Source organism: Desmodus rotundus, chromosome 5 (assembly GCF_022682495.2).
Source record: "Desmodus rotundus isolate HL8 chromosome 5, HLdesRot8A.1, whole genome shotgun sequence".
NCBI classification, from domain to species: Eukaryota; Metazoa; Chordata; class Mammalia; order Chiroptera; family Phyllostomidae; genus Desmodus; species Desmodus rotundus.
In genome coordinates, this window is record NC_071391.1 from 76,557,252 (window position 1) to 76,576,519 (window position 19,268).

Sequence of the window (19,268 nt, forward strand, 5' to 3'; positions counted from 1 at the left end):
AGCTAATCCATATTTTGTCAGGAATCTGTGAATACATTTCATTACCTCTGCGATTCAACATCTTAAATAAATGGGGATAACAATAGAAAACAGTTGTAAACAACCAATCAAAGCATTTTTTAAAAAGCAAAACACTAAGGAATCTCTATCAGAAAAATATATCCCTCTCTCAGGAGCTGGTGAAATTAACACAATAAAGATTAGGGCAGATTTCCAGAAGGATGGGCGTCCTTCATATTATCGTAGCATGCTGTTAATAAATCCTTTTTTGATGTTTCAATTTGTATCAATTTTCAACATTATAATGTAACTAGCTTACACAATTCTCTCTCAAAATTAATAGTGGACAACTGCAGTTAAAGAAACACTCATCTTCAGCATATGTTTTCCAAATTATTTTTATTCAATGAACTAATCAGTTCTTTTTAAAATTTAATCTTTATTTTATTTTTTCCATTACCTGCTCCCCAGCAATCACCACACTGTTGTCCATGTCCATGAGTCCCTTTTCCTGTTTTTCCTGTTTGCTCAATCCCTCCTCCCCCTAACTTCCACCTCCCAGTAGCTGGCGTCCTGCTCTCTATCTATGAGTCTGTCCCCATTTTCCTTGTTAGTTCAGTTTGTTCATTAGATTCCACATACAGGTGAAGTCATACAGTATGACTTTCTCTTACTGGCTTATTTCACTGAGCATAATGTTCTCCAGGTCCATCCACACTGTTGCAAAGGCTTATAAATGTGCTGCTATTTAAAATAGCAATTAGCCGCATCCTCATTCAAACATTCCAAAAAACGAGCCTCAAAACAGGTATTCGAAATTGTAGTTTAAGGTATATTGGGAAAAATGGAGGAATTTATGCAAATATCTCTCACTGAGATATTTAAGGGGACTAAATGGTAATGCAAAAAGTACAATACAGATTAAATCAAAACCTAAAGCAATAGAAAATAACAAAACTGCAACTTTAGATTTTTGTCATTTTGTTTGAATCAGGCTCCATTAAAACCAATTTTATTTTTGGCTCTCTAAATCTAATAGATATTTTGGTCTACTCATCATCAAGGAAAAAAAACTTTGAAAAGTAACTTACAACTAAAAATATTTTTTATTATTTTTTGAATTGTTGATCAAATATTGAAAGAAAGCATCTTAATTTTTACTAAAATTAATATAATCTTTTTGGACAATGGCATCATTCATCTTACCTTGTTTTCTTGCTATAAAAATACATCAGTTATTTTATAGAATAGCTCATAATAGCTTCATATAACTAGGAGCAAATCAATTGTTTTCATATCAAAATAAGTGGCTTATAGTAAGAGACTGTCAAACATTATCTTCACATATATCTATTAATTTTAGGTCTGGAACTTCATTACTAGAGAAAAGTCTCTGGGGACTCCATCTGATACCTTATCAATTGAACACTGAAGTGCCAGACTTCGATTCACATTTTTAACCCAGTATCAAACAAAACCTTGATATTCATCTCTCTAGCATCAAAAATCATTTGAGCAAAGTAGCACTTGAAGTTAACAGCTGCTCACAAGTTTACTCCACCACGAACACAGCCGGGTTTCTGTGGCCTTGCTGCCAGGGAAAGCTAGCTCCCACGGACACTCAGCCCATCCTCTGAAATTTGCAGGCATCACGATGGGCAGTGGGAGGGCTTGTGTTCTTCTATTGCATTCTTTGGTCAATTCACTTATTGCCTCAAAATTATAATTTTTCCAGAAAAGATATAGGTTTTTACTTTTTCGGGGGTGGGTAAGAAATCCTAATTGTTTATTTTTCGAAAGTGAGTGAATCCGTTAACACATGATTCTTCTCCTTCCTTACTGTAAATGGGGAGCACTGGGCTGAGATGACCCAGAAAAGCCTTGCTCACTCTAAAAGTCAATAATGCTATTTGCAATGAAGACTTTCTGATAATTGTGTTTGATCCTGAAGCAATATACAATTTTACACATGGGGGATACGCTGAAAAGAAGCATACAGGTTAAACTTCAGTCAAGTGGCCTTTTCTGTGTATCCACTCATTCTACAAATATTTATCGAGTGCCCACTTCGGGTCAGGCCCCGTGCTCTGCTGAAGATAAAGTGATGAGCAAGGGAGATACATTTTCTGTTCTACTTAGTGACTCTTACCTAGTTAACCGTGGTTTAAACAAAAAGTATTTGCTCAAATCCTGCTAAAATATATTCTCTCCTTTAAAAAAATAGTACATAAAAAGTGATCAAGACTCTCATTGCCTCAAGGACTTTGCTCTGAGTGCCAGTTCTTATTGAAGAGGTGACGATATCGAAGGCGTTAGATAGACAACTGGAACTATATTGGCCTTGGGATGTACCATAGACGTACTGAAGGAATCCAACCAAGAAAAACAAGTCGTTATCAGGAGAGATGTCAAGAAGTGACCTCATGGCACAAAATAGTCATTTATCAAAGTAATGGAGAGAAATGGCCCTAGAATTGGCTCATGGTGATCTCGAACTGTCTCTAGCACATACCTCGAATTTCATGGTGCCCCCTTTGCCAGCATCCCCACTTTTGCCACATGAAAGAGAAATTCAGTGTTCCATCAGACACAATGAATCTCAGATAATTAGCAAACCCAGTGACCTTCCCTTACCATTTGCAAATTAATCAGAAAAGCTTAAAAGTCATGATTGACCTTTTAGAGCTTTATTGCATCACACAAGGAAGCCAGTAATCCTTCCTGGGGGCACAACTAGAAAGTGGAAAATTCCCCACAAACAGAAAAGTTGCCATTTGCACATGGGCGGTGAAACAGGGACAGGGCCCTAGTTAACTTGTGCCTAGTCCAAGGCGGCCTCCCTGTCTGGCGCCACGGAAGTGCCACGTCAGGCCTCAGACAGGGCTTTTGGCAAATTGCCAAATGTGTGGTAGTGCTGATTAGCAGATAAAGCCTGTTTACCTACAGCCTGCATTTATAAATTTTCAGAATTCTGTAACGTAAGGAATTGTACTAAATCTAGAGCTCTACCTGGTCCACATATGTTTCCCAAAACATATCGGACACTGAATAAAACCTCAAAAAGAACCAAAGGCCTAAAAAGCCTGCCTCTGTGAGCCATATTTGGTTGAGCCATTCATCATCTAGAAGGAAAGGAGAATTATAGTTAATAGCTAATGGCCATAAGTTCATTTTTTTTCACACTGAAACATAAAAAAATAAACCCTCTAAAAAGTAGGAGACAAGATACAGAAGAGACAAAAAGAAGCAGCAAGAGAAGAGGAAGCCAGTTATGAGCAGTCATTATAGAGAGATGATAGCTTCAATGATCTGCATCATCTAGAGGAAGATTAAGCAGCATATATCATGATAGTAGGAAGGAGCTACCAGCAGGAGAAAGGACAATTCGGGACAAGTCTGCACTGACTCCTTATTTATTCACTCAACATCTGTGTGCCAGACATCATCCCAGGTACTGCAAGGCTGTACCAAGAGGAGCAAAACACGGACCCTGCACTGGGAACTCACAAACATAAATAATTACAACTGCATGTGTTCAGAAACAGAATTATTGCCAAACGTATCACGAACCCAAAAGGTGTGGTGACTAAATATAACCAGAATGCTTCCTGGGGGGAGAAAAGACATTTAAATGTAAAATGTACTGTATTCTCCCAGGAATGGAAAGGGGTGAAAGTATTCCAGACAGAAACTGCAAAGGCAAGGGGGTCTGAAAAAGCTCGGAAGGAAGAGACCAGTTCCATGGGATAAAAATTGGGTACAGGGCAAAGGTGAAGCTATAAAGACCAGAGGTAGCAGGAACAAGGATTAATGCTTGTATTGCATTAATTTAGCGATCTGCCTTTGCTGTTGAACCTCTCCAGAAAGCAGGGTCAAAGTTTGTCATTTACCAATTTATTCCTAGGGATATGAAAAGAGATCAAAATAATTGCTGAATAAATGAAAGTCTGAATGAGCTTCACGTGAAGACACAGGCAGGAGAAATATCTCTTCTATGTGTTTCAGGGAAGAGCACCCAGTAGCACTGGAAGTTGTGGAGGGTAAGCCCTCAGTCATCTGAGATCAGGAATGTAGGCTTCCAGAGTTTGTTGTATAGGCTGAAAAAAAGCACAGGAGATTTCACTTCCATATATTAAAGTAACAGCGAATGAGATACAATGGGAACAAACCGGGCACTCAAATAAATTACTACAGCAAAGAAATCATATCAACAATTTTCCGCACTGCAGTACTGGCAGAGCTGGCTGCTTTTACGTCATTATAAAGCTACTTTTGCATACCAAGTGTGGCTCGATCCGGAGCTGCAACAGAGTAAGAAAAAACTTGAAAGACGTGAGATTATGTTTTAAAAGGCGAATTTTACTTCTTTAATCTTACTTTTTCTTTTTTAGCTGAGTTGATTTGAATGTGCAAGTCCCATTATGATGTGCTGAGTTTGTTGTTTTCACAGAAAACAGAAATACCTTTACAGATCTCAGCCAGGCAAAGGAATTGGTGGGAGTTATAAAGGCTTCTCTAATTATTTCTTAGCAACTGTTTCCATGGCTGCAGCTATTCTTCATTCTTATGATGTAAACACACTAAAATAAAAAGAAAAGTAAAGAAGACAAAATATATAAGATTTTTTGAAGAAAAGAATATGGTTGTCAGAATAACATTTGTTTTAGTTGATACTGCGAGAACCGTATTAGAATAGTTGTCATTATTATTGTTGACTTGAACATTCAAAAATTCAGCTTCTTAATTTAAAAAGATAAAGGAAAATCTGCTTGATAATTTTAGATATATAAAAAAATTAGTTTTTCTTGCCTTAAGTAAAAGTCAGCTGCATAGACTTCTCTACTATGGTTTAGGAATAGGTAAGTAATAGTCCTCTTTAAGTAGAAAAAAGAGTATAATTTCATAATTTATTTCACTACGATTTTGTAGCTACTTCTTAAATGAACAAAAGGCAGTGAGACTAACAAGAAGGAAGAAAACCATTTGACAATACCTTTGAGGACACGTTTCTGAGTCTTGTAAACATTACAAATACAACTATACTTTATAAATTCTAGAGTATTAATATTAAACAGCTTAGTAATCGAGTGTACTACCTGTTAGTAAATGAAGTGATACATCCTTTTAGAAAGATAATGGAACAAATTCACTCCTAATCCTCTCCTTCAGGTTAACCCATAATTGTTTGAGACTTCCTGCCAATTGTCTGCATTTTCTCTGAACTCATATAACTGGTATCAAGTTTGAGATCAGATTGTAGAAGGAAATTAAAGCAATGTCATTTTTACCAAAGTAAGTAAGTTTTACATAATCACTGACAAATGGAAGAATGATCAAGACTGTACATAAGAAATTTACTTTCCCTTTTTTAAGGATCATATATAACACATGATTGTTTCTTCTTCCAAAGTCCAGGCTTAAATTGTCTCTGTACTTGCCCTATGTCCTCCCTTTAAAGCCACAGAACATATATTGGAACATATAAATATACATGTATGAGGTCTGTCCGGAAAAAGTTCAGCCATTGTTAATATAACAAATACAGTTTGTGTGACATTGATGTAGCCTGGCAGCCAAGGAGAGTGGACTGGAAAGCACATGCATGAACAATGATGACTTCCCTGTAATAGTCTGTGGGGTGCTAGACACCACTGAGCTTGCGTACTGTGTGGCCATCACATTCAAAAAGACTGAGTGAGTAGAGCAATGAATCTGCATCAAATTTTGCATTAATCTTGAACATTCTTCCATGGGAACTATTTGGATGATTCAGAATTCTGAAGCTATGGGCAACTGGTGATTGGCAGCTTCATCAAGACAACATGCCCACTAATGCATCGTGTCTTGTGCAGATGTTTTTGGTGAAACATCAAATCACCCAGGTGATTCAGCCCCACTACAGCTCAGATTTGGTGCCCTGTGGCTTCTGGTTTTTCCCAAAACTAAAATCACCTCTGGAAAGGAAGAGATTTCTGACCTTTGATGACATTCAGGAAAATACGATGGAACAGCTGATGGTGATTCTAACAAAGGATTTTGCAGTGTTTTGAATAGTACAAGAGACACTGGGAGAACTGTGTGAGGTCCCAGGTACCTACTTTGAAGGACACCGAGGCATCATTGTAATATGTACAATGTTTCTTGTATCTTGTATCTTCTTCAGTAAATATCTCTATTTTTCATATTACATGGCTGGATACTTTCTGAACAGACCACATATATTTGAATTTTATTTTTATACTTAATTTTTGTTCATTTTTCTGATTGTTATAATATCAAGTAAAGTATTCTAATATAATATAATATGTAGCATCTTGCAAGTAACACAAGAGGAACAAATTGTCTTGTCTCTGCCCACCCCACCATTTATTTTCCTTCCTTATAAATGTATTTGACACTCATCCATTTGCTCATTTATTCAACAAATATTTTTTCAAATCTAATGGACATTGTATATAAAATTAAATCAATCTCAGTGCATCCCTTGAAGAAATTTCAAATGCAAAGGAAAGCAGAGGAACACAAGCAAGTAATACAGCGCAATGTGGAAAGGTGAAATAAAGATGAAAGTAGATCATTGAAAAATGAGTTAGAATTCCCTAGTAAGAAAACCTGGGAAAAGACATTCAAGGCATGTTCGGAGCAGGGCTCTGGGGGAGAAGCCACCTGTGTAGGGAAAGGAAGTGAGTGTGGTTTGTCTACCACTTATGGAGTTCCTGTCTTCAAAGAGAACATCACAAAATGTTTTTAACACTAGTATAGTTAGAATGTATTTGACTATATTGTACATAGTTTAACCTTTAATTATCAGTTTGAGCTTGTCTCATAAACACAATTACCTATTCTGTTGAGTTGAATTGGCATTAAATATAGGATATATACTTGAACTGTCATTTTAAATGTACATCTGGTAAAGTACAAGCTGTACAAAACTGAATCTGAATTGTTTAAGCCTATCTGATAATTAGCTTTATTATGGGTATATAAAAAAATGGGAAACCTAGACTTGGATGTGGTACATTTTACCTGGTAATTCTTCATCTGTGTCTTCTTGACCAAGTCTAGTGCAAAATGGAATTAGCAATACCTTGCATATATGTTTTTACAGCAATAAAAAATATGTTCAGACCCAAGATTATTTGAAAAAAAAAGAACTGTGTCTTTGTTTCAGTATGAGAAATCTAGTTATTCTCATACACAAGTTTGGCATCATCAAAAATCTAATGTCAGAAAGAATGTCACTCTCACGAGTATCTGTATTATGCATTTTGCTATTATGAAAGATGGATTACTATTGAATTGCTATGGCCTAATAAAGGCAACAGGGTGCAATAAAAAATGATGAGAAGTGTAGTCAAAAGACCTGGGGTGAAGTCCCAGCTTCATCACTTACTGCTTGTATTTATTTAATGCATTTGTTAATGAGAGCACAGGATTAACCTCTCCACCTATATCTCATTAGAATGATTTTTATATTGCTTCTTACAAAATGTCTCTTTAATTAAAGAAGAACATGCTGTTCTCTGGTTCTTTCAAGCTGTTATGTGAGTTTCAAATTAATAATTACAAATTCCATAGAATCTTTTGTGCCTCTTTGCAAATATTTTAAATCACTAAATTAGAATGCTATTAACTCAAAATGGATCTCTGCTAAGAGATATTCAGAGTTAACATAATGAAAATTATACTACTATTCAGGATGTGTGGATGTAGAATTTTTGAACCACCATAACTGTCAGAGATAAGGACATACAGGTGTGTCCTACCATGGGTTTTTCTGTAGCTGTTGGCAGTTCCCCTGATGGGGTGGAGAGGCAGAGCAGAAATTAAACACCAGAATTTCAACACTTGCTTTTCACTTATGGTTCTACTACCCTATTCAAATCATATTGCTCTCTGTGGGGGGGAGGTATATATAAAGTTATCTACATTCTTTGATCTGAAAGGATAAAGCTGAAAGAATTTTTCATCATTTAGAATAAAGTTGAAGAAAGAAATAGCAAACCAGTGCCATACATGGGTACCCTTAAAGATTATAAGACAATGTGAAGGGGAAAATCATGTTTCAGGAATATAAATAGTTTATTAGATAAAGATACTGATTCATTCCTATTTCAGTATGTAAGAGAATAAACACTCCAAGCCAAATTTACATATCCAAATAAGAGTATTTGGTACAAGTCGAGACCCTGATTATACATAGAGATTAGGGACTCAGAATATAACAAAGATGGGTTACACTACAGAGATGGAAAGCTTGGGACAGTCAGTCAACAGAAGTGTTTTTACATTATAGATTACACTACCACATTGGTAATTATTTTTAAACTGGAGGCTACCTTAGTTTGGCTCCCCCCAGAAGCAGACCTTAAGGCAAGAATTGGTATGTACTCAGTTTGCTAGGTGAAGAGCACCCTTGAAGCCGAGTGGGCAAACGCAGTCAATAAAAGGTGCAGCACTTATTAGCAAATTACTAGATAAATTACTGTGTGTGTGAAAGGGGCTTAATCTCATTTGAAATTAGTATAGACTAATTACTAGAGCTAGTATAGAACGTCCATGTCAGAATCGTCTCGCCTGTGGGGCAAGGGGTTTAGACTAGGTGTGCACCGGTTCCTGTCACCATTGCAGGAGTGCTGCTGGGGAAGAGGACATTAACCTCCCGACTCTTCTGACCTGATCCCCCCCCACCCCACCCCTAAGGGCAAAGCATGCTCTAGAGACCAGAGAAGACCCTGCGTCACGGAAACACAGGCGCTGCCCGTTAGCAGTCATAAGTCAGTGTGCACTAACATGGTAAGAGGAGAAGCACGGTGGGGCACCAGCAGTGTCTATTACAGCGACTGACATACAGATACAGAACTTTTAAGTCTGTATACGATTCTAGAGTCCAAAGAACTCTACTGCAACATCTTTTATTGGTCATAAGTCAACTTTTGCTGCATCCTTCCAGTGAGAGAGATCATCACTTTGAGAGGTAGCCATTCCCTTTATGGGCAACTCTCTTCCCCTCCCTTTCTCCTAAATAACAGTTTGTCCTAATTAGAAACCTTTATAATTTCTAACATCTCCAAGTATTGAAAAGAATAAAAATATATGTACACACACTTGTGTGTGCACATGGTACTTCTGTCCCTTCAAACATTTGATGAGAGCTCTCATTCCCTATCTTCTCTCTTAATCTCCTCTCACACTGGGCAGCCTTAGTTCTGTTTGGTCTGGGCTCTTTGTTTCCCTCTCCCCATGTGTTCATCCCACGCTCTAACTAAAGGTCCTTCTGTTATCTTACAAGATTGTAGTTTAAGTCCACAGCTTGTTTGCAAAAGTCCCTTTCCTTATATATATATTTTATATAGAACTGAATAAAACAAACTAAAACTGTGGTGTTTATCTATATTAAAATGTGTTGAAGCATCTTTAAAATCAGCATTCAGGGGACATCTGGGGGGTTGACATTTCTATAGAATACGAAGGTTAGAGAGAGTGGCTGCCCTCATTACAATAATTCTCCAGCATGTACCAGGCATCGTGTCTCTAACACCACCAAAATGTTGTATTGTTTTCTCCATGTCACTGAACTCTCAGGAACGTGGTAACTGGGAGAGATATTTCCAGCTAACGTGCAAAATCCATCTAAAAGGGAAACCAAAATCATTCACATTCACACTCAAGAAGGCCACTGCAGATCTTCAGCTTAAAGACAGTGCTTAATATAACAATCACAGCTTCATCATAACAGTTTCAGGTAACACATATCAGCTCTTATCTCAAAAGACCCCTGTGTGATACATAAAACCATTGCTGATACATAAAGAACTGACATAAAACCTGATTGTGGATTGAAGACTGAGCTTTATTCATTTTCAAGTCTCAAATTGATCTTAATATACTAGTGTTTGTGATATTTATATTCTCGTTAACTTCTTTATTCATCCAATCAATATTTAGTAGGACTAAAGACTCTCTCTTAAAAACTACCTTGTTGAGGAACCAAGATGGCAGCGTAGGTAGACACACTGCGCCTCCTCGCACAACCAGAACGGACAGAGAATCGAACAGCAAGGGGGACCAACACCAAGGAAACAGAAAATAAACATTCATCCAGACTGGTAGGAGGGGTGGAGACGGGCACGGGGTGGAGAGCCCACATTTGCACAGATAAACCCAGAGGGCTGGACTCAGAGTGGCGGAGAGTGGGGCAGGCAGAGTGGCGGGTAGCACCCTGCGGCACCACATTCGCCCACAGATAAACCTGACGAACGGCGGGCCCCGAAGCAGACTGCTGCGCAACCCAGGGCTCCAGCTCGGGGAAGTGAAGCCTCAAACCTCTGATTGAAAGCGCCCCTGGCGGTTGGGGCAGCAGCAGGAGAGACTCCCAGCCTCACAGGAGAGGTCGTTGGAGAGACCCACAGGGGCCTAGAGTGTGCACGGGCCCACTTACTCGGGAACCAGCACCAGAGTGGCCCAGTTTGATTGTGGGTATCGGAGTGAAGGATTGAAATCCAGAGGAGAGTGAGGCAGGCGCCATTGCTCCCATTCGGCCCCTCGCCCACGCACAGTGTCACAGCGCAGCGACCAGCATTACCCCGCCCGGGAGAACACCTAAGGCTCCGCCCCTTAAAGTAACAGACGCCCCAAGACCAAAAAAAAAAAAAAAAAAAAATGGCCCAAATGACAGAACATTTCAAAGCTCCAGAAAAAATACAACTAAGCGACGAAGAGATAGCCAACTTATAGGATGCACAGTTCAAAGCACTGGTTATCAATATGCTCACAGACTTGGTTGAATCTGTTCGAAAAACAGATGAAAAAATGAAGCCTATGCTAAGAGAAACAAAGGAGAATGTACAGGGAACCAATAGTGATGAGAAGGAAACTGGGACTCAAATCAATGGTATGGACCAGAAGGAAGAAACAAACATCCAACCAGAAAAGAATGAAGAAACAAGAACTTGGAAAAATGAGGAGAGGCTTACTTAGGAACCTCCAGGACACCTTGAAACGTTCCAACATGCGAATTATAGGGGTGCCAGAAGGAGAAGAGGAAGAACAAAAAATTGAAAACTTATTTGAACAAATAATGGAGAACTTCCCCGATCTGGCAAAAGAAATAGACTTCGGGAAGTCCAGGAAGCTCAGAGAGTCCCAAAGAAGCTGGACCCAAGGAGGAACACACCAAGGCACATCATAATTACATTACCCAAGATGAAACGCAAGGACCTACATCCAAGATTACTGTATCCAGCAAAGCTATCATTTAGAATGGAAGGGAAGATAAAGTGCCTCTCAGATAAGGTCAAGTTAAAGAAGCTCATCATCACCAAGCCCTTATTATATGAAATGTTAAAGGGAGTTACCTAAGAAAAAGAAGATCAAAAATAGGAACAGTAAAAATGACAGCAAACTCACAGTTATTAACGACCACACATAAAACAAAAATGAGAGAAAACTAGGCAAACAACTAGAACATGAGGGTTGTCAATAAGGGAGTGGGAGGGGGAGAGGGGGGTAAAGGTACAGAGAATAAGTAGCATAGATGATAGGTGGAAAATAGACAGGGGGAGGGTAAAAATAGTGTAGGAAATGTAGAAGCCAAAGAACTTATAAGTATGACCCATGGACATGAACTATGGGGGGGGAATGTGGGAGGGAGGGGGGTGGGCAGGATGGAGTGGAGTGGGGGAGAAATGGGACAACTGTAATAGCATAATCAATAAATATATTTTAAAAAAAAAACTACCTTGTTCTCCTAATCATACAATACTATTTCTTAAAATCCACGCTACTCCCTTTATTCTGTTTGAATTGCAGTCATAATAAACATCTTTGTAACAGCAGCACTGACTTACTTATCTTTATAACCTTTGGCTCTCCTGACCCTAAATTTATACATGAGACATTTATTGCACTACCTTTATTTAAAGGTAGAGGCAAGATGAAAAAGTGTCCTGGACTCATTTTTCTCTAATTTTAATAAATAAATAAAGATTTAAAAGTCCCAGTCCCAGTCCCATTCATAAAAATTGATTATGCCATAATTTGTTAATAAAACTTTTGCAGTGATGCCACCTGGCATTTACCTTATTGAGACACATAAGCCTGATTTCAGAATTGAATCATTTGACCATCACCATGGCTGTTGATAAACAACTGTTGATTTCCTAAAAAACAAACAACAAAAAGTAACTAAAAGAATCAGTTAATCACTTTTCTTGTTTTTTTGTAAACACGGGCTCACTTGAAAGTGTATCATCAGTGCAACTTGTATGTCCTTCCTAACCCACTCTTAAAACTCTACTCCAGACTCTCGATCATTATTCTTTGTTTAATTTCATCCTGGTTCCTTTAAGAAGGTAAAACATGAAAATGCCAATTTGCTACTTTTACATTTTTCTGTCTTTATGGAAAGCCGTCGTTAATTATTGCAGCCAAGTCCTCATCCTAGGCAGTGTTTTCACATGACAACTCAGTCAAAACACTTGAGTAAGTGTAGTGCTATTTGGTATTCATATCATTCACCTCAAGCTGTTTCTTTCCACTCTTTATAAAACAATAGCATCAGAGATACTGAGACACAAGGTTTTTTCTACATTCAAATCCAAGTCACTCAGATTTTTTTTACGTAAGACAGTCTTTACTTCGGTTGACATAATGGAAGATGTAAAACAACACCTATGATGTCAATTTTACACAATCATTTTTCAAAAATTTAATAAATAATATTCTAGTATAGAATACTTTACTATGGAGTATAAACTCGATTTTTCTCAAAGAAACTTCAATCTCCTGGTGGATACTTGGCAGAAAGACAAAGATCTTGCCTTACACTATGGCCCCCCTCAGGTCAGTGTTTATCACACTCACTGTACACACTGAGGCCTTTGCAACGACGTGCAGTACCTTCCCTTTTTCCCAGACAGGACCTGGCTCAGCAAAAACCGTATTCTTTCTAGCATCACCAGCAAGGTAAATAAATCTGCAGATCACTGCTCCCTGAGGCCCTGGGTTTGCAGAATGTTGATGTATATCAAGCTCTGTAAGGCCTTGGCTGCCAGGATTTTTGTCACTTTGGGTTCTTTGTGGTTTCTATAAGTCCTCAACCCTTGAAAACGTATTACATAACCTTTAGTTTATTATTTTTCTTTGCCAGGCAATCTAGAACTGACAGCGATTTCTTTACAGAATTACCCAGTGAGAATTTCCACTGATTTCACACATTTCCAAGCATTTACACTTTAAAGTGAATTTAAAAGAAAGCAGAGGTTATTGATTGAGGCCACACACAAATCACAAGCTGAGGGTGTTGAGAGACAAGAGGCAGAATGAGGGTGAAGCCTTAAAGAGAGTGCAAAAGGGCTTAAATAGCCCCAACAGAGAAAGTTATGGTGGGTCAGTAAGAGAAATATAACGGAGTGCCCAGTGGCAGCAACCCCTGCTGAGGTCAAATAGTACAAATCCCTTTAGTAAACTGAATAACGGTATGCGGTTTCCCAGCTGAGCATCAACTACCGTGTTCCTTGATAACTGTCTTTGAACAAGCAGTACCTGAGATGACCCCAGAATAACAGGGCTTCAAGCTACTCAGTCCATGACAAGCCACTCAGCACTGGTTTACCCATTATGATGACTACTTAAGCTATTTCTTCACTGAACTTTCTTTATACTCCCATCTATTTATTGCTTGTCATCATCTGTATGGTGAGATTGTTATGGGAAAATTTGTTTTAGATAAATAGTGGAGAAGATAAATCTGACAAAATAAAGCATATAAAAATGCTATGTAAAACATTACAAACACATAGCTGAGCTTCCAAGAAAGTAAAGAAAACCTTCAGGGGCCAAGAGTAAAGATGACTGCACCAAGGGAAGTGGTCCGTCGGACAGCCTGACTGGGGATTTAATGCTCACCCAGGAACAGAAACTGTGGGCTCAGTCAAGGCAATACATTTATACCTTAGATCTCAGACTAAGCCAGACTATTGATGGGCAACATCCAATAAAAGAACAGAAGAAAGTCTGCCACCTGTACAAGGAGTCGACTGACTGCTTTCTGACTCCGTGTGGGTTTAGTGCTGTGCGGGATGTATCTTCTATGAGAATTTGTCGTCACAGATTGTATTTTTGATTTATATACACTGTGATTGGAGAATCTGGAAATGAATACATTATCATAAAAATGGCTCTACATCAGTAATATCAACATTGCAGTACCTGTTAAAAGCAAACACAGAAACACCTTTGAAAGGATTTTAAGGGATTTTGGTCAAGAATTTCCCAGAATTGTTAAAGAACAATCCTCATAGTCAAGAAGCACAACAAACCCTAAATATTATAAACAAAAACTTAAAAGTAAAAATCCAAACTCATTGTAGTGAAACTACAGAAACTTAAAGACAATGAGGTCTTAGATGGGATCAAAAAGAAAAGATGAGATGAACAGAGATTCCATCTCACCGAGAGCCATACGTGTGAAACTGTTTCCCAGCACAACTCATAGGTTATGGGTTTAAATAGAGTTTTCCTGTATTTCATACACAAGTCACTAGTTTACAAAGAACTGTTTTAGAGGATATTAAAATGCTAAAAACAATTTAATTTTTTTCTTTGATGATGAAAGTATATGAAATGTTACTTTGTGTTGTTACATTTGAGGATACCAATAAGGTTACAAAGCTGCTCATTATTAACTGTCATTGGATTTCCTTTCACTGAAATAAAATTTCAGTGTTAAAATAAGACTTTTAATTTTTAGTGCAGAAATAAAGTTGCATATTTTTTAAAGATTTTATTTATTTATTTTTAGAGTGGGGAAGGGAAGGGGAAAGAGAGGGAAACATCAATGGGTGGTTGCCTCTTGCACATGCCCTACGGGGACCTAGCCTGAAACCCAGGCATGTGCCCTACACCGGGAATTGAACCGGTGACCCTTTGGTTCACAGGTTGGCACTCAATCCATTGAGCCACACCAGCCAGGGCTAAAGTTGTATTTTTTTAATCCTATCATTTTTTCTTAAAATTTCAGCATTTCCAATTTTTTTAAACTTTCTAAAAAACATCCTTAAGGGAAAAAGTGAACCTAGCAGAGAAAAAAGTACCTTGATGATGTCTTCTCCTTATTTTCTTTATTATAATAAAATATTCCTATATCCATAAGCAGGTGAAAATTAACTAAGTATTCTGTGGTATCAGAAGTATCTAAAAACAGAGATTGGCCTTAGAAAAATATCACTTGCTGCTCACAATAATAGTCCAATTTACTCATAGAAAATCACTCTTACCGGTTAAAAACACCTAATAGTCTAGCATGCGTTTCTATAAATTATCAGTAAATTAAATAAATCTAAATCTTTAAGAACAAAATTATTTAAGCTTTTTATGTTAATCTGTATTTTCTATAGTAATATATATAAACTGTTGATTTTTTTTGTAACATTGTCATTCTTTGGGGGGGATTACAGCATAGTAGTTTTTTTGAAGAAGGTATAGTGAAATAATTGGTCATTTATATTTACAGTGTGCTTAAAATTAGAGGGTTTTTTTTTTACTTTAACCACTTAACTTTTAATGTGGCTTATGAATTTATTTTCCTTAAGATAAATCACTTTTACAAGGAAAACAATATTTTCTCATCAGTGTCTACAAGGAATTATGCTGAAATAGTTAAAATTCTACTTTTTAAAAGTACAATAAAGTTAAATTGGTTTTCTCTTATTGCCTTATATCTTCACAGATTGTGAGTGTTGGAAAGCATGTTAAAGGCTACCATTATATCATTGCAAACTTGGTAAGAACTCTTTATTTTCTATTTTTATAAGAATTTCTCAAGCATTCAAAATTACTTCAACTGTGCCTTAAACTAATGTTCCAATCAATGATTACACTACATTACTTACTGAGCTTTTTATGAAATAGGGTAATCTTCTTATTCCAATGATCACTATATTTGTAATGTAGAATTCAATATATTTAATACAGATCAGCTTAATATCTGCCAAAATGACCTTTAAAACTAATTACAATGTTTGTTTTACTATGGTATCACTTGGCAAATTAAATAATGGCCTTTTCTCTGTGTAAATGATAAATGTGCCACTCTGTGAATAAAGATTGCCGATACTTAAGGGGCATTACAAGAATGCTGAGAACTGGTGCTGCATGTTCTCTAATGTTAAGAAAAACAAGATAGAAGTAGCTATTTAAGAAAGTTTTTATTGTAATTCAAATATTTAAAATTATGTCAGCTATTCATGTTTTTATTGTAATTCAAATATTTAAAATTGTCGGTTATTCATACATTAAACATAGTTGGTTATTGAACTAGATATATGCATTAGTATAAAATCCTTAAAGGCCTAAGGCAGGTGCTCTTAAATTCTTGGCAAGACTTACTAGGTGTTTCCTGTTAACTCTGCCATGTAGGGGGTAAGCTAGCCAAGCGGAAGGCCATTCTCCTTGTTTTTATTTGAGGACCATCTGCCCCAAGGATCTCAAAAGTGATGTGTGGTAGAGATGGTCAGAATGTTTTCTTCTTTTTTCTTTTTTCCCGCACATATTTCTTTGTTCAGGACCTTGTCCTTGAAGAAGGAAAAGAACGAAATGCTGCAAAAAGATTGAGATCTATCCACTATAACCATGTGGCAAGCAGGCCATCTTAATTTGAGACAGCAATTTTTCTCCAGTGAGCTCGGTTTCGCTATGGAGTTGAGATATTGAAATGCAGCAATAGACTATAAAGTCTTACTGTATTGTATTTCTTGAATAAAGTATAATTATGCTACTTAAGGGTTATCATTGAAATAATGATAAATTTTGGCTTATCTTCTCCATTACTTTAGGTAGGTCCATACTCTGAATGTTTTAATATAATTTATAAAAATATAAATACACATAAATCTTAAAACTTGTATATTCTGATATTAATCACTGTAAGACAAAGAAATCTTATGAGATATCTGTATTCACAGTATTATACAAGGAGATTCTAGCAAATAGAGGGTTTTGACATCAATTCTTTCTAAACAAAAATTCAGAAAGAGAAAGTCGACATGCATTGTCATGCCATAAATGAATTTCTGACATTGCTAAACCAATAAAAATGGAAATAATGAGTAGTTATAACATCCTAATGGGCATCACAGCCTGTATTAAACAGCCTCAGTAGATGGTAGCATATTAAGTTATCTGTATAATGACTAAGTAACAACATATGATGTAGAAAAGATATTGCCTGTTTCACTCTCACTAAAATAACCAAGCTTTTACCATATGTAGCTGGTAACATATGGCTTACCATAACACATGACTAGGCCAGTAATTCATGCATATCTATATTATAATATAGTTTATTAACATGGATTCTACTGACTTATTCTTTTGTCCCTAAAAAACTGAGACTTTAAAAACCAGAGTGATTTTTGTTACATTGGGCCAATCAATAGCTATTTCTTTAGAACTATGTGCAGAGAATTCCCACATGTGAAGTCAAGTCAGTATCAAAAGAGAGATTATGTTAATATTATACTTAATATTGAAAGACTGAATGATCTTCCACTAAGATTAGGAATAAAACAAGGATGTCCCTCCCATCATTTCTTTTGAACATTGTACTGAAGTTTCGAGCAAGTGATATTAGGCAAGAAAAATAAATGAAAGCTGTCCAGAATGAGAAAAAAGGGGTTTATATATAGAAAATCCTAAGAAATCTACTAAAAAACTCTAAGAACTTATAAGTGGGTTTAGAAGGGTTGCAAAATATAAGGTCAGTATACTAGCAACAAACATTCTGAAAGTGAACTTAAGAAAAGAATTCCAGCCCTGGCCAGTATGGTTCAGTTGGTTGGAGTGTCAACCCATACACCAAAAGGTTGTGGGTTCAATTCTCAGTCAGAGCACATACATAAGTTGTGGGTTTCATCCCTAGTCGGAGTGCATGTGGGAGGCAAATAATCAATGTTTCCCTCTCACATCAATGTCTCTCTCTCTCTCCCTTTATCTCTCTCAAATCAATAAATATATTTTTAAAAAAGAAAAAAAAGTATTCCATTTATAGCTTACAATTACAATATTCAATTAGTGGGGCTGCTACTTAACCAAGTCATCAAGACTGATTTAGTTGGATGGATCAAGATGGAGACATAAGAAGCTCCCGAACATCCTTCATCCCACAGATGCACACATGGAGCAGCCCCTCAGAGAGAAATGCAGAAAGTACCTGACTCCTACACATCAGGCAACTGAAAACACTAACCCATGTCAAAATGGGTAGGAAAGTCTGAGACACATTCTCCATAAACACTACCCCTGGCCCAGTGCCATGCAACTGTGAGGAAATCCCCAGCTTCCGACTTCTCCATGAAGAGCAAAGATTTGGACTACAAATTTAGCACCCTTGCTACTTATGATACAGACTCCCCCTAAAAAATATCTGCCTCTAAAAGCCAATGAAACATGAATTCACAAGGCCCAGAGGACTATGAAAATGAAGAAGCCATTCTTAATGGGCACATGAGCACTCAATGTGGCTATAAAGACAAGCTTCAGTGCAGAGGGAGAAGGCAAAAGTGCCCATCTTCCAGTCTTATCCTGGAAGAGGATTGACCGTTTACATTTAACCTGCTGCCTAACAGTCTGTCTTCAAGGGTCTAGCTTCCTCCATTGAGGTGCTGGCTGTAATCCCCCATGGAGCCCAAGGGAGCTGGTGAGCATTTATGCCATTTTCTTTACTCCAGCTTCCTCTAACTATAAAACCAGGTTGCCAACAGGACTCTAGAATGAGCTTGTACACACGCCCGCCTTGTGCTTGTGCCGCCCAAGGGACAACTGAAGCTGATAGCCAACCGAGCTTGCATTCACAAGTCCGACAGCACTGCAGCAAACAATAAAGCAGATCTTAACACGTGATGCATGAGAGTACTTGCCAAGGCTATCTCCTCAAGGCTCAGTGTAGAGGTGACAGGCAAAATGCCCATTTTCCAAACTTTTCTTAAATAGGTTTGACCACATACTTTACAAGCAGCTGCCTAAGGGCCAGGCTTATAATCACCTGATCCTCCCTTTTGGGACACTGGCAGAGCTTGGTACACCCTCAAATACTGGGAGCCACTAAGAACAAAGAAGGCAGCTTAAGGAATCACATAGGTTTTAAAGGTGACTAGGAGTTTAGTCTAGACTGGTCTGCCCAAAATGAGAGTTCAAAAAAACATTCATAAAGATTTTCCTGAGGTCAAGAAAGCAACACACACACAAAATGAGAATTTCAACAAAGGAAT

The 19,268-nt window shown here is 37.5% G+C and overlaps 1 protein-coding gene across 5 annotated transcripts in view; it reads left to right on the top strand.

The window, feature by feature from the left end:
* The window catches only part of GRIA4 (glutamate ionotropic receptor AMPA type subunit 4), a 383,403-nt gene that overhangs the window by 275,267 nt on the left and 88,868 nt on the right, over positions 1 to 19,268 (top strand). For all 5 annotated transcript variants that reach the window (XM_024570807.4, XM_045204106.3, XM_024570806.4 and 2 more), the window contains one exon: positions 15,731 to 15,784. In XM_024570807.4, coding sequence (XP_024426575.1) covers positions 15,731 to 15,784 — 54 coding nt within the window. The remainder of the gene's footprint in view (positions 1 to 15,730; positions 15,785 to 19,268) is intronic.